This window comes from Leucoraja erinacea, chromosome 12 (assembly GCF_028641065.1).
Source record: "Leucoraja erinacea ecotype New England chromosome 12, Leri_hhj_1, whole genome shotgun sequence".
In the NCBI taxonomy this organism is placed as follows: Eukaryota; Metazoa; Chordata; class Chondrichthyes; order Rajiformes; family Rajidae; genus Leucoraja; species Leucoraja erinaceus.
In genome coordinates, this window is record NC_073388.1 from 8,871,616 (window position 1) to 8,896,408 (window position 24,793).

General features: G+C 43.6%; 1 protein-coding gene across 5 annotated transcripts in view; it reads left to right on the top strand.

Annotated features, from left to right (window-relative positions):
• LOC129702045 (cohesin subunit SA-2-like) overlaps window positions 1-24,793 on the top strand; it is a 147,371-nt gene that overhangs the window by 60,794 nt on the left and 61,784 nt on the right. For 4 of the 5 annotated variants that reach the window (XM_055643565.1, XM_055643563.1, XM_055643562.1 and 1 more), the window contains 3 exons: window positions 12,830-12,914; window positions 23,127-23,291; window positions 24,569-24,665. In XM_055643565.1, the coding sequence (XP_055499540.1) occupies window positions 12,830-12,914; window positions 23,127-23,291; window positions 24,569-24,665 (347 nt within the window). Of the gene's footprint in view, window positions 1-12,829; window positions 12,915-22,743; window positions 22,874-23,126; window positions 23,292-24,568; window positions 24,666-24,793 lie in introns of all 5 variants that reach the window. The other variant, XM_055643566.1, reaches the window with a different exon arrangement.

Genomic DNA, 24,793 nt, shown 5'->3' on the forward strand with positions numbered 1-24,793 from the left:
GGAGGTGGAGGGCTGCCGGCCAACCCGGCAGGACAGGCAGAGCAGAGCTGGAGCCAGCGGTTGCAAGCCCAGGGCGACTCCGGACAAGAACGGTACACCGGGGAGAGGACGGGGACTGCCCAACAGCAACTCAACAGCGGCCGCTGCGACGGAGAGCAGACCCCGGACGAAACGCAAGCTTGCACACAATGCAGCACCACCGTTACTGAGACTGTTTATAGCTAGTGACCGCTGACCTGAGCATGCGCAGTCGAAATACCGAACTTGCTTATTGGACCATTTTAGTTATTTCAGAACCTTCAGCAGCACAGGACAGTACACGGGACACACACAGAACCAATCTCAGTCTGTCCATGTTCCCTGTAGCTAATACCCCCTAATCTATGCATAATTTTGATAAACCTCCTCTGCACCCTTACCAAAGCCTCCACTTCCTTCCTGCAATGGGGTGACCGGAACTGCATGCAAAGCTCCTTAATGAGACCTCACCAAAGTGGTGCTGCGATTGAATTACTACCATACAATGCCAAATGCCTGGGTACGATCCTGACCTCGGGTGCTCCCTATGATGCCTCACACGTTGGGGATACGTGCAGGTCTGTTAAAATGAGGGTTTGCGGTATTTGTTTAAAGCTTCACCTACATTCCCTGACCCCAGCATAAATTTCCTCTTTTATCTTAATGGTCCTATTTTCTCCCTGGTTTTGTTTCTAATGTAGGTATAAAAGGCTTTGGAATTTCCCTTAATCCAACTGTCAGTCATTTCATGGTCCCTTTTGGCCTTTCTATTTGCCCGCTTGAGTTCATTCCTCTCTTTATTTTCTTCTCAGACCCCATCTGATTCCAACCTCTTAAAACTTGCATGCAACTCTTTTTGTCTTGCTGACGTTCAGGGCTGGGCTATTGTCCTGGCACAATGATACTAGGTTCTCAATCTGTTTCCTGTACTCTTGTCTCGTTGTTGTTGTCCTGGCTGACAATCAGTATCATCAAATGTAAAGGTACAAAAAAAAGCTGGAGAAACTCAGCGGGTGCAGCAGCATCTATGGAGCGAAGGAAATAGGCAACGTTTCGGGCCGAAACCCTTCTTCAGACAAATGTAAAGATTGACTTGGCATTGTACTTGGCCACACAATCATGGGTGTACCTAGAGGGGAGCAAGGGATTGAGGAACACTAATGTTGAGGGTCCGGGTAAATGTTATGAACTCATTCTAACTGGCTGTTATTCGGGAAGTCCAGAAATCAGTTGCCAATGCAGGCTCTAAGTGCAAGGTCAAAGTTTAGCAATGAGCTTGTTTAGAAATATGGTGTTGAAGGCTGAATTGTTGTCAATGAATAGATGTTCTTATTGTCAATGTGATCCAGGACTGAATATAGTGCAAGAGAGATGGTGTCCTCAGTTGATTTTCTGGTAAAGGTGTGAGGCATACTAATATTTCGAAGCACTTCATTCATTATGGTTGATAACCTCTCCACTTTCTCCAGAAATGCTGACTGACCCACTGAGTTACTCCAGAATTATGTGTCTATTATTATGGTTGATGTTAGTGATACTGGTAGTCATTGTGCCTGGGAACTTGATTTTTAGGTGGGGGCTGGAATGATGTAGGTTTTCTTGAAGTACACGTTAGAACCCAAATTTGGCGACTTGTGGAAGCACTGTGGTGGAAGTGCAGATGCCCAAATTGACTGGTCATTAGTTCCTCATTGGGAAAGCTGGGCAATAGCTTGCAAGTTGGGATTTGTCTTTTTTCATACAGCCTGCCAATGCATAAAGCATCTTATTATGTATACCCATCAGCTACCTTATGTTGGTTGTCCTACCGAAGTAGGGGGGGAGTCCTCTGTAAGAAAACCCATGTGTGGTGCTGGCACTTTTTTCTTTCTCTTTGAACTTTTTCCTGAATTGGTCTATTATTGCCATGTGTATCAAGATACAGTGAAAAACTGTGCTAGACGGTCAAATCATGCTGCACAAGAGTGCATCATACTATGCATGATTGTAAACCTTCGCCTTATGTTACACCACATGCAATAATTATAATTATGCAGTATCAGAGGTGGTGGCATCAATGTTTAATTTGTGTAGAATCGAGGGAACCTGGGGGGTGGGGGGGTGGGGGGGAAGAGAGAGAGAGATTCAAATGGACGAGTAAACATCTTTTGCTCCAGGTGAGAAACATCTGAAAGATTGTGCATGTCTGCTCTCCTAACTAAAGGGAGGACATGTGTACAATGGAAAGATTGAAGCAAAGGTTAATCGGGCAGATAATTGAATGGCGGGATTGAGGATGAGATTAAGTGGATTGTTTTTGCATTCTCAAAGAATGATAGTTTATCCAAGTAAGTGTGAGGTGTTCCACTGTGGGAGGTTGAATGAGAAAGGAAAATATACAGTTTAATGGTAAGACCCTTAACAGCATTGATGTACGGAGAAATCTTGGGATCCAAGGTAGCCATTGAGCTGGAAGTTGTTAGTGCCTCAATGATTTGGGATATTTCAGTTAAGGGTCAGTGCCAGCCCAGACGTAGGGCCAATTCTGCCATTAGACACACTAGCTACATCCAATGTAATCTCTCAAATGTATGTGGTGCCTTTCAAGAGCTTGCTGGCTACCTCAGCTGCATTTCACTTCTATGTGACTCCACTTACTGTGAAGGTTAAGAATAACTATCCAGTAAGCTGGATAACTAGTGTTTACGTTCATTGACTATTATGGTTGTTTGTCATATTAAGAGCTGCTATATTTCCTTAATTTGAGGTCAAGTTCAAGTTCACTTATTGTCCTGTGTCCCTGTATAGAACAATGAAATTTGTGCTTTGCTTCAGCGCACAGAACATAGTAGGCATTTACTACAAAACAGATAAGTGTGTCCATATACCATAATATAAATATATACACACATGAATAAATAAATTGATAAAGTGCAAATAACAGAAAATGGGTTATTAATAATCAGAGTTTTGTCCGAGCCAGGTTTAATAGCCTGATGGCTGTGGGGAAGTAGCTATTTCTGAACCCGGTTGTTGCAGTCTTCAGGCTCCTGTACCTTCTACCTGAAGGTAGCAGGAAGATGAGTGTGTGGCCAGGATGGTGTGGGTCTTTGATGATACTGCCAGCCTTTTTGAGGCAGCGACTGCGATAAATCTCCTTGATGGAAGGAAGGTCAGAGCCGATGATGGACTGGGCAGTGTTTACTACTTTGTGTAGTCTTTTCCTCTCCAGGGCGCTCAAATTGCCGAACCAAGTCACGATGCAACCGGTCAGCATGCTCTCTACTGTGCACGTGTAGAAGTTAGAGTCTTCCTTGACAAACCGACTCTCCATAATCTTCTCAGGAAGTAGAGGCGCTGATGAGCTTTTTTGATAATTGCATTAGTGTTCTCGGACCAGGAAAGATCTTCAGAGATGTGCACGCCCAGGAATTTGAAGCTCTTGACCCTTTCAACGATCGACCCGTTGATATAAATGGGGATGTGGGTCCCCTTCCTAATCCTTCCAAAGTCCACAATCAGTTACTTGGTTTTGCTGGTGTTGAGGGCCAGGTTATTGCGCTGGCACCATATGGACAGTTGCTCGATCTCTCTTCTATACTCTGACTCATCCCCATCAGTGATACGCCCCACAACGGTGGTGTCGTCAGCGAACTTGATGATGTAGTTCGCACTGTGACTGGCTACGCAGTCATGAGTATAGAGTGAGTACAACAGGGGGCTGAGCACGCGGCCTTGAGGTGCTCCCGTGCTGATTGTTATCGAGGCTGACACATTTCCACCAATACGAACAGACTGAATGAGGAAGTCGAGGATCCAATTGCAGAGGGATGCGCAGAGACCCAGTTCTGCGAGTTTGGTAACCAGCTTGGAGGGGATGATTGCGTTAAATGCCGAGCTGTAATCGATGGATAACAGCCTGACATATGAGTTTTTGTTGTCCAAGTGGTCCAGAGCGGAGTGGAGGGCCAGCGAGATCGCATCCACCGTTGATCTATTGTGGCGGTAAACGAACTGCAGTGGGTCCAGGTTTTTGTCGAGGTAGTTGATTTGCTCCATGATCAACCTCTCAAAGCACTTCATCACCACAGGCGTTAGTGCCACTGTTCGATAGTCATTGAGGCACGTCACCTTACTCTTCTTGGGCACTGGTATAATTGATGCCCTTTTAAAGCAGGTGGGGACCTCAGACCTCAGAAGTGAGAGGTTGAAAATGTCCGTAAAAACTCCAGCCAGTTGGTCCGCACAGGTTTTTAGAACACGACCGGGTATACCATCAGGTCCAGGTGCTTTTCGGGGGTTCACCCCTCTGAAGGATTTCCTGACGTCGGCCTCTGTGACTGAGACTAAAATGCCATCACAGCGAATGAGGGCTCGGGAAGGCACATCAGTGTTCTCCCTATCAAAGCGTGCGTAAAACGCATTGAGCTCGTCAGGGAGTGATGTTTCGCCGACATTCGAGCTGCCTCCTGATTTCGCCTTGTAGGAGGTGATTGCATTCGGGCCCCGCCACAGCTGCCGAACATCTGTCTCATCCTCCAGTTTGGAGCAGAAGTCCCTTTTGGCCTTTTTGATGGCCTTACCAAGGTCGTATCTGGACTTCATGTAGGCCACTGTATCATTGGAAGTGAACGCCCTGTGTCTGGACTTCAGAAGAGTGCGGGTCATTGTGTACTTTTGTATTATCATGGAAGTACTTTTGATAATGAGCATTAAACATGCTCAAACTAAAGCCATTAACTTTCTCAGGATTAGTAATAGAGACTCGGTAAACAAAACTGCTGGAGAAACTCAGCAGGTGGAGCGAAGTAAATAGGCAACGTTTCGGGCGGAAGCCCTTCTTCAGACAGTAATAGCGTCAGGCAGCTGAGGAATTTCAGAGTCTCTCTGAGGATCCTCCAGTGCTTCTACTCAGTGGCTGTAGAAAGCATCTTGTCCGAAAACATCGCAATCTGGTTTGGGAATTGCTCTGCCCGGTACAAGAAGGCTCTGCAGAGAGTAGTGCGTTCAGCCAAACGCACTACGGGAACTACACTCGCCCCTCTGCAGGAACTATACATCAGGATGTACAGATCCAGAACAAGCAACATTATGGGGGACCCCTTCCACCCCAGCAACGGACTGTTCCAGCTGCTATGGTCAGGCAAACGCCTCCGCTGTCATGCTGTGAAAACAAAGAGGAAGAGATGGAGTTTCTTCCCAGAGGCCATTAGGACTGTAAATTCTTATCTCACTGTAGATATTCTTATTAAGAATTCTTATTCTTAACTTACTGTACCACACTACTGTTGTGTTGTGTCTTTTTAAAATGCTGTTTTTTTTCCCTCACCAATATGTAATTACTGATTCTGTTCTATTCTGTTTTGTGTTTTTTTTACACATTCTGCAGGCATTGCCACTTTTCATTTCACTGCACATCTCGTATGCGTATGTGACAAATAAACTTGACTTGTGTCGATGGGGCATCTTGGTCGGCATGTGCATGTTGGGCTGAAGAACCTGTTTCTGTGCTGTATGACGAATGGGGCACTTCACTTATCCCAATCTAGGTCATTGCATGACCGAGCATTGGAAATCTTGTGCCCAGCAGCTAAGATCCTTCATCTCCCCTCTCTGTTCCCCTCCCTCCATTGCTTACTACACAGCTAGTTTCTCCCTTCTCTCTCCCCTCCCCATTTGCAATATGCTACACAGTGCAACCATTGAATTATAGTGATGGCTTCTTTCCAACCCCAGTATTTCTCTGTGGTGGGAGTTACATCAATACGATATGATACGATACAACTTTATATATCCCATGAGGGAAATTGATCTGCCAACAGTCATAAAACACAAAATACATGAAACATGAAATTAAAGTGACGAGTGGAAAGGTTTGGGGATGGGGGATGGAGTCAGTCTATCCCACAACAGAAGGGTGAGCAGTTGCATAGTTTAATAGCCACAGGGAAGAAGGATCTCCTGTGGCGTTCTATCCCGCATCTTGATGGAACCAGTCTGATGGTGAAGGTACTCCTCTGGTTGACCAGTGTGTCTTGGATGGGGTGAGCTGTATTGTCCAGGATGCTCCGGAGTTTGAGGAGCATCCTCCCCTCCAAGACCACCTCCCATGAATCCCAGGATGGAGCCAGCCTTCCTAATGAGTTTGTAAATCCTATTGGCGTCCGCGGGCTTCGCCCTGCTGCCCCAGCACACGACAGTGAAGAAGATGGCACTGACTACCACCCAATGGTAGAATATCTGCAACATCTTACAGCAGATGTTGAAGGAGCGGAGCCATCTCAAAATGTACAGCCGGCTCTGTCCCTTCTTTTGCACGGCCTCAGTGTTCCTGGACCAGTACCAGTCCAGTTTACTGTCCAGGTACACTCTTAAGGTATTGGTACTCCCTGGTAAACTGCACATCCACACCGTTGATGGAGACAGGGGACATGGTATTCCTCTCCTCCTGAAGTCCACCACTAATACCTTTGTCTTGTCGGTGCTGAGCTGCAGGTGATTTCAGGCCACATCACTCGGCAAAGTCGTTGAATATACCTCTGTATTAAGCTTTCCCTCACTGATGCAGCCCACAATTGCAGAGTCACCTGAAAACTCCTGCAGGTGGTAGGAGTCTTGATGGTCAGGTGCGATAAAGAAAGGGCAGAGGAAGTGGACCAGAGGAATTGAGGGGGAGAGTCTGTCGTGGAGCAGGGAGGGGAGGGTGGGCAGAGGTCACATCATCAACACTTGTGTAAACAGTGTACAGTCTACTCAGGGACAACGTTATCCACACAGAACTTTATGTAGCTAGCAACACGGTCTTTAAGTCCTTCAATGTCCTCTCAATGGGGACTACAGAGTGCGTCCCAGTCTGTGATCTCAAAACAGCCCTGTTGATCGTTACAGTCCTCCAGTGACCACCTCCTCACTGACCTTGCCGTCACTGGCTGCCTCTGGACCATTGACTTATACTTGGATTGGAGGTGAACCAGCATCTTCCCAGTGGCGGAAGGGCTATGGAGCTGTACGACTTTTTAACATTAGCATACAGCAGATCCAATGTTCTCATATCCCTGGTGGGACAGTCACAAACTGAGTGAAAGTGGGCAGGGTAGTATCCAAAGTCACGTGGTTGAAATCCCCCGAAATTATGCCGTACTAATGTCTGATATTGAATTAATGAGTGCTATTGTTATCTATTAAAGCAGGCACATGGGAGGATATTGTTTAAACTGGGTAGCAATGCTAACAAAGTTCATTTCAGAAGTTTAAAAGGTCAGCAGGGGACGATATATTTTATCTTCTGTTGCACAATTATCGGTTTTCTACTTGGAGATAGGGTTTGGTTTATGTGGTTGCTCAAGGTTTTGTGGCAGCTCTGAACTTTACAATTGATCTGTCCCCCAAAGTAGCAAATTTCATTTATTTGATTATGAAGCATTATTTTTAGTTTAGTTTAGAGATACAGCATGGAAACAAGTCCTTGGCTTGCCGAATCCACACCGACCATTGATCACCCATTCACACTAGTTCTCTAGTTGTATCACTTTCTCATCCATTCCCTACACATTAGGGGCAATTTACAGAGGCCAGTTAACCTGCAAACCCACACATCTTTGTGATGTGGAAGGAAACCAGAGCACCCGGAGGAAATGCACGAGGTCACAGAGCGTGCAAACTCCACACAGAGAGCATCCGTGATCAGAACCTGGGTCTCTTGCACTCTGAGGCAGCAGCTCTAACAGCTGTGCCACTATGTATCCCTCTTTTCATTGCAGCTTTTGATTGTTAAACTTGGCCTCTGTGTACTCAATCTTTAGGTGTCTACTTGACCAAGCAGCAAGTTTTGTCGACTTATCTTAATTATCTGTGGAAGGCGTTGCTAATTTTTTTCATAATTGTGTGAATTCTATTCAGAATTCTGTAACTTTAAAGGTTGCGTAACAGTCCTAAGCATCAAAAATTACATTATTTTTCTATTTGCAATTAATCTACACAAGTATTAGTCATGTGAATTAGATATGTTTGGTTTGGAGTGCAATTATCTGATCAATTGCAATTTTTGTTTGACATTTGCATTACAAATGGCTGTAAATTTTTAATCAAAAGTTTCTTATAAAGTATTGCAACAAAACATCCTGCTTCTTCTGAGATTTGGTTGAAGGGAATATCTCTCCATGGGATTTGTAAATTCACATTTTTCAGTGCTGTCACCTTAAATGCTCCTGTTTTCCAGTGAAAGTATTCAGAATACTATTACATTGGGAGTTCTCAGATTTGGGTCCAGTGCCAAAGCAAATTAGTAAAAATGATGGTGAGCAACCTGTTGGTGTGTTGCATGTGCCCAGTCATTGGCCTTGATGTTGGGAGAGATCATAGGTTTGTTGTAGCCACAGTGCACCAGTGGTGGAGGGACTGAATATGTTTTGTGGTGACAAAGCTTTAAATCAAGTAGGCTGCTTTGCTTTTAATATTGTTGAGTTTGAATATTAAATGGAAAATATTTCTTCTGTGCCTTGCTGATGGTGGAAAAACTTTGGGTGTCAGGAAGTGATTCAATTGTTTTTGGATACCAGGTCTCTGGGCGTTTTGGCATTTTGGCCTGTATGCAACATTGTTCTTAATCAATGAATATTACTATATACAGATATAATCTGGGAAGTAGATGACAGAAATCAACATGTATACACTGGAAGTCACAAAAGATGAATCCAAAGAGTTTTTAATGTTATTTTTTTACTTATGCTTCATAGATTATCTCCGAATATTTAATCGGTTTTGCATGTGAAGTAATCTTGTAATGCAATTCATTTGCATTGTAAATGACTGAAGTCTATGACCTATTCAAGGATATGTTTCTTCTTTCTTGAATAAAGTATCTTTTGAATTCCAAAACAAATCTCTCTGAGAAGATAAAGAAATTGTCCCATTGTTATTTGTGCTACTGTAAAATCTAATTTTCAAATACCTCCGGAGTAATAGGTTGTCGAACTATTGTTGACCATGACGATGATGTACATGTAATATCCCTCACCAATTATCTGCTCACCCTACCGAAATACCAATTGATTAATGTGTCTCCATGTGGGATAAGACAGATGAGAGACAAAAAAAACAACAGAAGCAGGAAATCTGAAATAAAACCATAAAATGTTGGAAAGTTTAGCAGGCCAGCAACCTCTGTGGAAGGAAAACCACTATTGACATTCCGAGTTGAATTTTGGCAAAAAATCATATGGTTAGTTTGACATCAGTGGTGGGCAAATGAATGGAAAGAATACTTAGAGATTATATATATAAGCATCTGGATAAACAGGGTCTGATTAGGAACAGTCAACATGGATTTGTGCCTGGAAGGTCAAGTTTGACTAATCTTCTTGAATTTTTTGAAGATGTTACTCGGGAAATTGATGAGGGTAAAGCAGTGGATGTTGTGTATATGGACTTCAGTAAGGCCTTTGACAAGGTTCCTCATGGAAGGTTGGTTAAGAAGGTTCAATGGTTGGGTATTAATGGTGGAGTAGCAAGATGGATTCAACAGTGGCTGAATGGGAGATGCCAGAGAGTAATGGTGGATGGTTGTTTGTCAGGTTGGAGGCCAGTGACGAGTGGGGTGCCACAGGGATCTGTGTTGGGTCCACTGTTGTTTGTCATGTACATCAATGATCTGGGTGATGGTGTGGTAAATTGGATTAGTAAGTATGTAGATGATACTAAGATAGGTGGGGTTGCGGGTAATGAAGTAGAGTTTCAAAGTGTTCAAAGAGATTTATGCCAGTTGGAAGAGTGGGCTGAAAGATGGCAGATGGAGTTTAATGCTGATAAGTGTGAGGTGCTACATCTTGGCAGGACAAATCAAAACAGGACGTACATGGTAAATGGTAGGGAATTGAAGAATGTAGGTGAACAGAGGGATCTGGGAATAACTGTGCACAGTTCCCTGAAAGTGGAATCTCATGTAGATAGGGTGATCAGAGCATTGAGTATAGAAGTTGGGATGTAATGTTAAAATTGTACAAGGCATTGGTGAGGCCAATTCTGGAGTATGGTGTACAATTTTGGTCGCCTAATTATAGGAAGGATGTCAACAAAATAGAGAGAGTACAGAGGAGATTTACTAGAATGTTGCCTGTGTTTCAGCAACTAAGTTACAGAGAAAGATTGAACAAGTTAGGGCTTTATTCTTTGGAGCGCAGAAAGTTAAGGGGGGACTTGATAGAGGTCTTTAAAATTATGAGAGGGATAGACAAAGTTGACGTGGAAAAGCTTTTCCCACTGAGAGTAGGGAAGATTCAAACAAGGGGACATGACTTGAGAATTAAGGGACTGAAGTTTAGGGGTAACATGAGGGGGAACTTCTTTACTCAGAGAGTGGTAGCTGTGTGGAATGAGCTTCCAGTGAAGGTGGTGGAGGCAGGTTCGTTTTTATCATTTAAAAATAAATTGGATAGTTATATGGATGGGAAGGGAATGGAAGGTTATGGTCTGAGCGCAGGTATATGGGACTAGGGTAGAATATGTGTTCGGCACGGACTAGAAGGGTCGAGATGGCCTGTTTCCGTGCTGTAAATTGTTATATGGTTATTATATGGTTGTGCAAGTGGGCTTATGCTTGGTTGTGGCTTGTCAGGTCTGCATAGCCTTCCCTTTTTAAAATACCTTTAAGATGCTGGTGAATAAAATTTTGCTGAATTGAGTGATTCCCATTTGTCTATTTTACATATTGCATCTAGATTAATGAGCATGTGGTTTATTGGATTTTATTGTTTTCTGCAGTATTTGAACACAATTGTGCAACTTTCTTGGCATTTCACTGGATAGTGTAGAATTAACCGCTATGTGGGCCTGGAATGTAGGTGGGATCAGTTTGGGGCAAAAGATTCTGTACCTTCAGGGTGTCTGAGCACAATTGGTTTTCATAATCTAGAAGTCAATCACTTAATAATTTATGTATAGGAAGGAACTGCAGATGCTGGTTTACACCAAAGATAGACAAATGTTGGAATAACTCAGCGGGTCAGGCAGCATCTCAGGATAGAAGAAATGGGTAACGTGTCAGATCGAGTTCAGAAGTTCAGACTCGGTCTGAAGAAGGGTCGTGAACCAAAATGTCACCCATTCTTCCCATCCAGAGATACTGCCTGTCGCACTTAATCATTTTTATATACATAAACGTATATCTGAATTTATTCAGGTCAAAACCCTTTTTCAGGCTGAGAGTCAGGAGACTCTCAGTGACTCTCAGACTGAGTGTCACCCCTGACTTTCAATCTGAAGAAAGGTCTCGACCCGAAATGTCATCTATTTCCATTTTCCAGAGATGCTGCCTGAGCCACTGAGTTACTAAAGCATTTTGTGTCGATCTTTGTTATTTTGCTGTTTGTAAATTTTACTTGTTATTTCCAAGAAATTCATTATTATCTTTACTGGTATCCACAAAGTAACTAATTAAATATGACTTTGAGTGATCCAATCATAGTACCCTCGTATCTTGCTTTGTACACAGGATACATTCCCAGGAATTAGAGTGCCAATGGTCATTATTTCATATATAAGAGAAGAATTACAGACAGCACATACAGTGCCCTCCATAATGTTTGGGGCAAAGACCCGTCATTTATATATTTGCCTCTGTACTCCATAATTTGAGATTTTGTATTGAAAACAAATTTGTAATGGAAAAAATCACATGGTTAAAGTGCACAGTCAGATGTTAATAAAAGCCATTTTATACATTATAAAAGTCTTTGTTCATTAGTTTTCACATTAAAACCACGTAATTTTTTTCTTTAATACAAATCTCAAATTGTGGCGTACAGAGGCAAATAAATAAATGACGGGTCTTTGTCCCAAACATTATGGAGGCAACCTAATATGTAACCTTGCTCTCTCTGCTGGTGTACCAGGAACCTTGCGCAAATCCTTGTACTCCCTACAACTGAAAGCAACTAGAATGGGAACCTGAAACAAATCCCTGCCATGACATACTCGTATCTGTGAATTGCCCAAGGCTTAGTGTTGCGTGGCTTTGTGTGAGGGCTTGTGTTGGGAGAGGTACTGAAAGAGATTCTGTCAGCATAGAAATTGGGATTTGGGTTGCACCCTGAATAACTGTAGGCCATTGCTGGGAACAGACAGTAAATTAGTTGTTAACTAGGGCTGTATTAGCAGAAATACAGCATGGAAATAGGCCTTTAGGGCTACTGAGTTCATGCTGACTATCGATCACCCATTCACTCTAGTTATCCCACTTGCATCCCCTATACACATGCTAGGGACAATTTACATAGGCTGATTAACTGACAAACCTGCAGGTCTTTTGTTATGGGAGGAAACTGAAGCATCCAAAGGAAGCCCATGCTGTCACAGGGGGATGCATACAAAGTGCACACACAGCACCCGAGGTCAGTATCAAACCCGCGCCTTTGACGCTGTGAGGCAGCGCCTCCACCAGTTGCACCAGTGGGCTGATCTTGTGTTGATAGATTGCCCTGACTGTGTGAACACTCGTAACTGCTGCTTGGATTTGATGAAAGCTGTTGTCTCCGCTATCTTGCAGCATTGTTATTCCCAACTTGAACTCTCACCGGTGTTGACCAGATTGAACTCTGGTCATTCATAGCTGTACGCAGTTTGAGTAAATGTCATCTTTAGAGGACAATAAGTGGTATAACCGCTTCAGACCAGACGGTCAAATGCAATATAATTCATCGGAGACCTGCGGGGTGCTGCTAAAATAGGTACCAGTTTGTTTATCCATTTTGCTGCTACTTCATTGTTTCAATGGGACAATTTTAATGTGAAAACTAATGAACTAAGACTTTTACTGATAGATCAAATTTCTTGACAGGGAGACTGAAACCCATTTCTCCTCCGATACTGATTTTGAAGATTTCGATGGAAAAAATTACACTCCAATCAAGGTGAAAAACAGTGTAAGTTTATCTCTCAATTTATATCCAACTTTTTCAGTGTCGCTACACATCATGTTGTGCTTCCTGTTCCCTGTTAGTTGGGCGATTTTCTATGCATGCCGGTGCAGTCCATTTTAATTTCATGTCCTTCAATCTTGCTGACAGGCTTATTATCTGCCATGCTCTACAACTTTTTCTCAACAACCATCTTTGTTACTCAATCCAGAAACACCTAATCAGTTTAGATGCACAGAAATTGCTTTTTACAAATGCATGCTATTTTTCCCAATCAATGCATGTTTAGAGGTATAGAGCTGCACATCTCAGAAACAGGCCATTTTACCAACCATGTCCACATTGACATCTGCACCCATTCATACGTAGTACTTACCTGGAAATGTTTATAGCCTAATATGTCTTGCCAATTCAACTGTTTGTCCAGATAATATTTAAATGTTGAATGGAGCTTCACCGTCAACATGGGAGACGTATTCCAGATTCCAAACACACTGAAAATATTTTTCCTTGTGGACTGCCTAATTACTCCCTACAATTGTGCTCACTTGTATTAGATATTCACCATGTGAAAACAATTTTAAATATTTACCCTACCCATCCCTTTCCTAATTGTGTACACTATCAAGAAACCCCTTGGGTTCCTTCACTCCAGGGAAAACAAACCTAGCTTATTTAATCTCACTATAAGCGCACCAGTCCAGGCACCATCCTGGTCAATCATCCTTGTACCCTCTCCAGCGCAATCACATCTTTCCTCTAGGGTGGCAACCAGAACTGCCCATGCTACTGCAAGTGTGACCAAATCAATATTTTACTAAGTTTTAACATGATGTTCCAACTTTTATACTCAATGCTAAAGCCGATGTGCTACATTTTCAGGGATTTATAAACATGGCCTATTTGCTCAACAATGCTCCCTAGAGTCCTACCATTCACTGCTTGTGTCCCACCCATGGTTGCTCTCCCAAAATGCAGCACCTTGCGTTGTCAGGGTTCAGGCAGTCTCCAGCAGCTTTGGACACGTGGCACTAAGCTACTCTTGGTCAACCTCCCAACAGATGGTGGAGCAATTGGAAAGTGACAATGTTATAGGAAACGTATAGCTTTGAGGTAAATATGGGACAAGAAGTCTGCATTACCTACACCTGAACAACTCCTAGATTTCAAAGATAATGAACGACAAACATATCTTCTAAACAGTAAATTCTAATTTAACTCCTCAGTTTATTTCTGTGAAACAAAGCATATAGGGCACACTACAAGGTTGAGGAAGTGTTGCCTAATCCAAGTCTCCATACTGCAAAATGTATTGTATGTGTAGTTCTTTGAAATGAAACTACTTGTAAGTTATCCTTTCTATCATTGTTGCCTACTCGCTCAGAATTAATGTCAATATTGTGTTGTGTGTCAATTTTGAGAGCAAAGACATCATTGGGATTCTTTCTGATGGAGTCTCGGGCCCTGGTTGACTTTTTCTGATTCTGGTTCAATTAATACATCTACTATTTCCACTTAACCATGTGATTCCTCTACAAAAGCACAGCATTGCCAAAAGCAACATATGATGCAACCCCTCCCCCACAAGTGGTTTCTGGTGGGGGGGAAAAAGCGGAATGATGTATGTTAGACTGCATTTTAGACTCCATTTTCGCAACACTGACGGTGGGGAAATGGCCATTGGTTTATTTCATTATGCTGGAAGATGAATGGGATCATACTGGGATCAGATTTTTCAAGATTACAAGTCTAAATGGGAGAATTGAACTTCTTAAGGAAGACATGGCAATTTGATATCAATGCATGCATGCCTGGAAGATTTTATTGATAATTGACCAACTTGTCTGGGTCATTGATATGGTGGGTCTTTTACTGAAAGGGGATGGAATTCTAATTATTTGATGCCAAGGAACTGCTAATTTACTGGATTGGTTTCTGATGGCATGAATTTATGAACCATGGCATGAGTTTAAATTCTAGCACAGTCTGGGAAATTAAATTCAACTAAAAAATAAATTTTAAAACATGGGACAGTACAGCGAGGAATGGGCCCCATCGGCCCACAATGTTTGTGCCATACCAGGGCTCTCACATCTTTTTTTTTTTCCTCAACCTAGGCAGCTTTCTAGGTTGCCAAATGACAGTTTAAGTGGTAACCTAAGACGGCTTGCATGACACGTGTGATAATGTGCTTGGCCGAAGTGTGTAGTTACCAGTCGGAATTATGCTCAATGAAGCATTCACATATTTCTGCTTCAAATAAAGTCACAAACTAAACATATTCACCAATCAAGACTTGATATATACCACAATGACATGCAGCAAAATTATAATACAGTATCTCAACTCTTTTTACACGTTGCAATGAATGCAATTTCTGTTATTTCTTTCCACTTCCAAACAAAAATGTGGTTGGATTATTCAGCGTATGATCAACCTCGGTGAGACCAAGCGCAGGCTTGGCGATCGCTTTGCACAACACTTCCCCTCAGTTCGCAATAACCAACCTGATCTCCCGGTGGCTCAGCACTTCAACTCCCCCTCCCATTCCGAATCCAACATTTCTGTCCTGGGCCTCCTCCACGGCCAGAGTGAGGCCCACCGCAAATTAGAGGAACAGCACCTCACATTTCGTTTGGGTAGTTTATACCCAGCGGTATGAATATTGGCTTCTCCAATTTCAGGTAGTCTTTGCTTTCTCCCTCCTTCCCCTCCCATTCCCAGCTCTCCCACAGCCTACTCTCTCCGCCTCTTCCTTTCTTCCCTCCCCCCCCCCCCCCCCCGTCTCGACATCAGTCTGAAGAAGGGTCTCGACCCGAAACGCCGCCTATTCCTTCGCTCCATAGATGCTGCCTCACCCACAGATTTTCTCCAGCATTTTTGTCTACCAACGGGATCCCACTACTGACCACATCTTCCCATTTCCACCCCTGTCGGCTTTCCGCAGGAAACCTCTCCCTCCGTAACTCCCTGGTCAATTCGTCCGTTCCAATCCAAACCACCCCCTCTCCAGGCACTTTCCCTTAAAACCGCAGGAAATGCTACAATTGTCGCTTTACCTCCCCCTTGACTCCATTCAAGGACCAAGCAGTCTTTCCAGGTGCGGCAGAGGTTCACCTGCACCTCCTCCAACCTCACCTCCTCCAACCTCCAGCATCCGCTGCTCTAGGTTGTCAGCTGCTCTACATTGGTGTGACCAAGCGTAGGCTTGGTGATCGCTTCGCCCAACACCGCCGCTTGGTTCGCAATAACCAACCTGATCTCCCGGTGGCTCAGCATTTCAACTCCTCCCATTCTGAATCCAACCTTTCTGCCTTGGGCCTCCTCCATGGCCAGAGTGAGGCCCACCGTAAATTGGAGGAGCAGCACCCCATATTTCGCTTGGGCAGTTTACACCCCAGCAGTATGAACATTGACTTCTCCAATTTCAGGTAGTCCCTGCTTTTTCCTCTCCTTCCCAGCTCTCCGTCAGCCCACTGTCCACGCCTCTTCCATTCTTCTTCCCGCCCCCTCCACCCTCACATCAGTCTGAAGAAGGGTCTCGACCGAAACGTTACCTATTTCCTTCGCTCCATAGATGCTGCCTCACTCGCTGAGTTTCTCCAGCATTTTTGTTTACCCATTCACACAAGTTCTGTTATCCAACTTTCCTCACCTACTCCCTACACATTAGGGGCAATTTTACAGAGACAAGTTAACCTACAAAGCCAATGCGTCTTTTTTTTGCTTAAGTCCAGTCAAGTCAAGAGAATTTTATTGTCATGTGCCCCAGATAGGACAATGAAATTCTTGCTTGCAGCACAACAGAATATGTAACATAATACAGAACAGGAGATAAAAGTTCAGTGTGTCTATATACCATAGACCATATATATACACAATAACTAAACAGATAAAGTGCAATAGGCTGTTATTGTTCAGAGTTTGGAGTTTGGTGGCAGACCCTTCACCACCTCTAGTTTAAATTCCATTTGGAATATTTTTGGAGTAACTCTTGCTCCCTGAAGCAACAGTTACTCCAGGGAGTTACTCCAGCTCCAGGGAGTGATTCTGTGTTGGTTTTCAGCGGTCGCGGTGAGGCGGCGACCAGACAGCAATGGCGGCCAGATCTCCCACAATGCAAAGTGAGGGAGAAAGTGCCTGGTACTGACCAGTTGACGTGGCAGTGCGCATGTACAGTGCGGCCGATGATGTGCAGGCCGTAGTAGTGCGCATGTGCAAGGCGTCCGGCCGTGCTGGCGAATGAGGAGCGGCTGGAGACCCGAGACCTGGCCCAAGATCACAGAGCGGAGCCTGGCAGCCCGGACACGGATGGCGGGCGGAGACGGAGAGTGACAGAGTGAGATAGAGAGGGGGGCCCGCTCAGAGTTGAACGGCGGGTGTCCCGGGTGCTTGCCAAGCCGGACAAAATGGCACAGCTTTTAGGTTGCCCGGTGGGACTTTAGATGGTCATTGGCACCCGGGCAATCGTTAATTTCGAGCCCTACATACGTAATGCACTTAAACTGATCTCATCTGCCAATACATGATCCATATCCCTTTATTCCTTGCACTTCATTGTGCCTATCTAAAATTCTCCGAAACGCCACCAATGCCAAGACCTAATTTATGTGCTGTATCAGTAAGAGTTGAAAATAGGCTTGCTAATGCCCTTCAGAGAGGAAATCCATTGTTTTTACCCACTTACCTCTATGTGACTCCAGACCCAATGATGTGGTTGAACTTCAAGTGCCTCCCATAGCACAGGAGTTGGGGTTTAAATAAATGTTGGCCATGCCAATGAAGCTGAAATTAAATGATTGCTCATGGCATACTGTGTTATTGTTTCTATAACTTTCTTCCCTGTGATGTTAAACTGACTTGCCTATAATTCCTGGGTTTTCCCTTTTTTTTGATCAAGGGCGTAATTTGTACCTTTTTCTAGTCCTCATATACAACTCCTGAACCTGCACGTTTTCAGGATAATGGCCAGGGCCTCTTTATTTTTCTTCTTCGTTCCCTTGCAATCTAGGATGCATCCCATACTGACTTGTTGACGCATTCATTATTATATGTTCCAGTACCTCAAGTTTTTAGTCTGTCCAGGCTTTCTATTACAACTTAGTTTTCTGGGACTCCAGATGTAGTGTCTTCTGGAAAGACTAGTGCCCAGTACTCATTTAATATCTCATTCATGTGCTTTGGTCCATGAATGAATTTATCTTTAGGTGACTGATCAACCCCACTTCTCTTAAAAGCTTTTACTTTGTTCACAAGGCTTATTAGACCATTATCAGCTTTGTTTGTTTGTATGCTGCAAATCTTAAACTTTCTCCATCCCCTTTTAACTTCTGTTCTGAGCCCTGCTATCAGCCTGGTTTTAACTTGTGTCAACAAGCTAGCATCTTTCTCAAATTTATTGGCCAAGAAACTGCTTGTGAACTAAATTCAGGAATAGCTCCTTTAGCTGTTTGGGTTAACATTGTTCCAGCCTTTATTTGGATTGACGAAGTCCCCCATTATCATTAATTTCCCAGTCAATTAGACCCAGTTGTGTAGCCATATATTTGTTATTTCTTAATTCTAAACTAATTCTCATTCATTGCTCTCGAACATCATGTTTTTGCAGCATTTCCTTACGATCTTCTGTTTTTCCTCCTGTTCTCACTATTTCTCAAACATGGAGCCCACTGCTGCTACTTTCTCAGCAAGCCAGTCATCATTACTGATGATTAATTACGCCGCAGGCTTATTGTCTGCCTTCTTGTCATAGAAAATTATAATACGGAGTGGGTTCTTCAGCCCACTGAGTCCATGCCAACTATAAGCACCCATTTTTATACTAAATCTACCCAAACCAATTTTAGTTTCCCTTCATTCCCATCAATATTCCCAATCACTTCAGCAAATGATCATTTCTTACAGAGCAAGACTACCCTCTTCTCCTTAGCCTTATTCTGTGTGAAAACCTTTTCTTGGTGCTTTTTTCTCTCCCAATCTACCGCATCATTTCCGTGCGCTCTTCATTACTAGTTTCGGGTATGAAATCTGTGCCTATGTCATTAGGCCACGATATTGGTGAACTTCGATTCATGGACATTAGTCCCAGCTCTGTTGAGGTATTGTATCTGGAGACAGACAAAAAGCTAGAGTAACTCAGCGGGTCAGGCAGCATCTCTGGAGAAAAGGAATAGGTGTTCATAGAGTCATTGAGTGATACAGTGGGGAAACAGGCCCTTCAGCCCAACAAGCCAACGCTCGCCAATAAAGTTGCGGGGAGGGCAGGAGCGTTGAGAAGGAGGGGATCGTGGATCATGCCAGCAACTCACTCAGTAGCTCGGGTGGCTGTGAGCGGCCGCTGGGACCGGACAGCGGAACCGGCCGCCACCTCAGCGCCTTCTGCCGGCCCGCCCGCCAGCTAGCCACAGTGTCCTTCGACACAAGCGCAACTGGTGGAGGTGGTGGTTGGCGTGTAGCTACTGGGCAGAAGGCTGGCTGCTCCGTCCCGGGCTCTCTCTCTCTCTCTCTCTCTCTCTCCCCCTGTGATGTGATCTCCCTGAGCCAGGAAGTCCCCGTCCCTCAGACGTGAACCGCACAGCGCATTGTGGGACTGGCGAAGATGGAGGCTCCCCGGTCCTCATTGCCTCCTTGAAAATGTTTCACATCTTCCTTTCTACTGATTAAACCAAACCCTTGACCCTGTCCCACCAGCCTTTTTTCTAAATTTAGCAACACAAAATGGGTGTGCGTATTTGACGCAGGTGCGTCTTCATTGCCGGGAAATACGGTAAGGCCATTTTTATACATTTTGGTTTCACCATGTAGAAATTGTTTATATATAGACCCCCCCATTTAAGGGCATCTTAATGTTTGGGACACAACAATGTCATGTAAATGAAAGTAGTCATGTTTAGTATTTTGGTGCATTTCCTTTGCATGCATTGAGTGCATGAAATCTGCGATTCATAGACATCACCAGTTGCTGGGAGTCTTCTCTGGTGATCCTATGCCAGGCCTGTATTGCAGCCATCTTTAGCTTATGCTTGTTTTGGGGGCAGCCCCCTTCAGTTTTCTCCAGCATATAAAAAACATGCTCAATTGGGTTCAGATCGGGTGATTGACTTGGCCACTCAAGAATTAACCATTTTTTAAACTTTGAAAAACTCCTTTGTTGCATAAGCAGTATGTTTGGGATCATTGTCTTGTTGTAGAATGTGCCGCCGGCCAATGAGTTTTGAGGCATTTGTTTGAACTTGAGCAGATAGGATGTGTCTATACCCTTCAGAATTCAGTATGCTACTACCATTAGCAGTTGTATCATCAATGACGATAAATGAGCCAGTACCTTCAGCAGCCATACATGCCCAGGAAATAACACCCCCACCACCGTGTTTCACAGATGAGGTGGTATGCTTTGGATCTTGGGCAGTTCCTTCTCTCCTCTATACTTTGCTTTTGCCACACTCTGATATGTTAATCTTCGTCTCATCTGTCCACAAGACCTTTGTCCAGAACTGTGGTTGCTCTTTTAAGTACTTCTTGGTAAACTGTTACCTGGCCATCCTATTTTTGCAGCTAACCAGTGGTTTGCATCTTGTGGCGTAGCCTCTGTATTCCTGTTCATGTAGTCTTCTGCGGACAGTGGTCATTGACAAATCCACAACTGACTCCCGAAGAGTGTCTCTGATCTGTTAGACAGGTGTTTGGGAATTTTTATATATTATAGAGAGAATTCTTCTGTCATCAGCTGTGAAAGTCTTCCTTGGCCTGCCAGTCCGTTTGCAATTAGTAAGTTCACCAGTGTTCTCTTTCTTCTTAATGATGTTCCAAACATTTGATTTTGGTAAGGTAACAGTTTTATTCTTGTTTCTCAGTCCCATAATGGCATCTTTGACTTTCATTGGCACAACTTTGGTCCTCATGTTGATAAACAGCAATAAAACGTTCCAAAGGTGATGGAAAGACTGGAGGAAAGACTAGGTGCTGAGAGCTCTCTTATATCTGCATTGAGGAGGCATTTAAACACACCTGAGCAATTACAAACACCTGTGAAGCCATGTGTCCCAAACATTATGGTGCCCTGAAATGGGGGGACTATGTATAAACACAGCTGTAATTTCGACATGGTGAAATCAAAATGTATAAAAATGACCTTTAATAAAATCTGACAATGTGCACTTTAACCATGTGTGATTTTTTTCTATTACAAATCTCAAATTGTGGAGTACAGGGGCAAATAAATAAATGATGGGTCTTTGTCCCAAACATTATTGAGGGCACTGTATGTCCTCTGGTCCTCGATTCCCCTACCCTGGGCAAAAGACTCTGTGCATCTACACAATCTATTTATGTCATGATTTTGTACACCTCTAGAAGATCATCCTCATCCTCCTGCGCTCCATGAAATAGAGACCCAGCCTACTCAACCTCTCCCTATAGTTCACACCCTCCAATCCTGGCACCATCCTCGTAAATCTTTTCTAAATCCTTTCAAGCTTGACAATGTCTTTCCCAGAACTTGACAATATCTTTCCACATTCAACATGGTGCCCAGAACTGAACACAAAATGCGGTCTCACCAACGTTTTATACAACTGCAACATGACCTCCCAACTTCTATACTCAATACTTTGACTGATGAAGGCCAAAGTGCCAAAAGCCTTTTTGACCACCTTATCTAGCTGCGACTTGACCTTCAAGGAACCATGCACCTGTACTCCTGGATCCCTCTGCTCTACAACACTACCCAGAGGCCTACCATTTACTGTGTAGGTCCTGCCCTTGTTCAACATCCCAAAATGCAACACCTCACACTTCTCTGTATTAAATTCCATCAACCATTCCTCCGCCCACCTGACCAATCGATCCCAATCCTGCTGCAATCTTTCACAACCATCTTAACTATCTGCATAACCACTAACTTTTGTATCATCAGCAAACTTGCTAATCTTGGCCTGTATGTTCTCATCCAAATCATTGATGTAGATGACAAACAGTAACGGGTCCAGCACCAAACACTGAGGCACACCACTAGTCACGGGCCTCCAGTCCGAGAGGCAACCTTCCACTAATACCCTCTGCTTCCTTCCATGGAGCCAATATGCTATCAGCTATCTCTCCTTGGATCCCATGCGATCTAACCTTCCAGAGGAGCCTACCATGCAGAAACGTATTGAAATCATTACTGAAATCCATGTACACAATATCTACAGCTCTGCCCCCATCTACCTTTTTGGTCACGTCTTCAAAAAAACATGTCCCAATTCCTTTTCTCCAGAGATCCTGTCTGACCCGCTGAGTTCCTCCAGCCCTTTGTGTCTCCCTTCAGTTTTAATCAGCATCTGTAGTACTGTAGTTGTCCTTCTTGCACATCTCCAGCCATACATTTATCTGCGTCAACGTCAATTTCTATATTTGTCAGTGACTTTTTCCGGAATTTCCTCTAAGTCCTGTTTGTTGATCTTTTTCTGAACCCAAAATCTTTTTGCGCTATCCTGTGCTGTTCAGGACAATTGTACGTTAGTACCTAGAGGAATATTCCGCAGCTGCTCGGCAGTATCCTTATCCTCGGTTCAAAGAGGGCAGTTTAAAATTTTAGCCATTTTCAGCAACCACAGAAATAGCTGTCTGCCTCCCTTATTTATAGAATTTTTTTATAAATGTTCTAAAAATATCGTGATGGAAATGCTCAGGGTCAGACAGGGCGAGTGGAGGTAGAAACTGAGTTAACATTTCAAGACAATAACCCTTCATCGGAACCCTAATAACTGTTGCTTCCTTGATCTTTTCCCATGTCCCTCGTGTCATTGAGTCACCCGTTGTGTATAATGGTATTGGCTGTGGTTGCACTCCCCAGGGGAAAATTCTTATATCCTGGAACTTGAGCAACTCTTGCTGACAAAACTCTTTGGACTTTCTGGTTGTCCAGAACACAGGAAGTGTCCTGGATTTCCCACATGGTGTGGGATGTGCAATCGTCAGGAATGGTATGCCCTTTCATGTCTCTATTAATTTGATTTTCAGAAATCAGAAGGAATATACTTAAAGTACTTTTATCATTAATCACTGTTGTTTACATGAACAAACGTAATAATCCCGTGACATTTTTAAACCAAATCATTATTAGAATTCACTGGGGTTCTATTTTTTTCATAAAATACTCAATTGGAAGATAGTTTTCCTATATTTTGGTAATACTGCTTTGAGTAGTCGTGTAAAGGTCTTATTTTTGATTTCTAGTCAGGGAAAAAACCGAAGAAAGCCGCTGGAGAGAAAGGAAGAGGTGGAAATGCTGCCAAATCTGCAACAGGCATGAACCGGATGAATGGGCATCACCAACAGAATGGAGGAGTGGAAAACATGATGCTATTCGAAGTTGTGAAACTGGGCAAGAGTGCAATGCAGGTAAAAATTGTTCTTAAAAGTGGTTAGGCAATGATTTTATTGTGTAGAAAAATGAGGAGTTTGTGAAACAGTCAGAATGTATTCTACAAATTTGCAGTTACCGTATTTCCCGGCAATGAAGACACACTCCCATTTTGAGTTGCTAAAGTTTCCAGATCGCATGCGTACCCCAGGACTGGCTGCAGTTCCCAGTCTCTCGCGTCCCTGAGACTAGCTGTATTTCCCAGGTCACCTGGGTGCCCCGGGACCAGCTGTGGTGCCCAGGTCGCCTGCGAGCCCTGGGACTAGCTGCAGTTCCCAAGTCGCCTGCGAGGCCCGGGACTAGCTGCAGCCACTCGCAGCCACCCGAGCTACTGAGTGAGTTGCTGGCATGATCCCCGACCCCCTCCTTCTCAACGCTCCTGCCCTCCCTGAAACTTTACCCCTGGCGGCCCAGCCGTGCTGACCCAGGCCAGACTCACCACACGCTGGGGAAGGAACTCTTCCTTTCCCCACCCCCCACTGTACTGAGGGACAGACAAGTCTATCTTTCTTGACTCGCCATCTATCCTTTGGCCTCCAAGACGCAGGTAAATTTTCTGGCCTTACTTTAAGGCAAAAAAATAGCATCTTAATTTTCGGGAAATACGATCATTTTATTGTATGAACGCTCTTGAAATTTTCCAGTTGTCTGTCAAGTAGCCCCTCCAAGGAGACACCTGTCAGTTTTACTTTCCACTCATTGTTCAAACAAAACCAGATGCCGCAATAAGGTTCAACTTTGGGTTTCAATGGACAGATTCTACATTTTATAGGATTGGCAAGCTAATGAAGCGATAGCTGCATACCAAAATGATGGAGAAGGCTGTATCTTTTTTATCAGCTGTTAACGTTGATTCATTTTGTGATTTGAGTTGATTTGGAAAATTTCATACCTTCCCAGAGTTTTTTGAAATGCTGAAACAAAACTGATGTCTTCAGAGGCTATACTTGCAGAGCTATTATCTTTACAGTGTGCATATATTGCTTAAGTCTTCTTGACCGGCTATGTAAACCTCCTTAAATTCACTATTTATTATTTCATCATTGCATCCACATGTCTTCGACTTGCAATATCTACCTATTTCCGCTTTGGCACCTCACTGTATACTCTTCTTCCTCTGCTTGCTACCTCCTTTCTTCCCTCTTCACCCCCTCGCCCCCATACCTCATATATCTTGTCTCATTCTTCATTTTAGACTGCTTTTCCTTAAGTTAAACTTCCATATATTAATCTCTCTTTTATTTTGTTTTTATAGTCTGTTGTAGATGACTGGATTGAATCCTACAAGCATGACCGGGATATAGCACTACTTGATCTCATAAATTTTTTCATTCAGTGTTCGGGCTGTAAAGGTGGGTTTTGTTCCTTCTGAAAATGAAACGATATTTGATTCTGTTGATTAGGATTGTGTCAGAGAATTGGTTTTAAATCTTTCCACTGATGTGGATTGAATTTCATCCAAGCAGTATGACTATCTTTT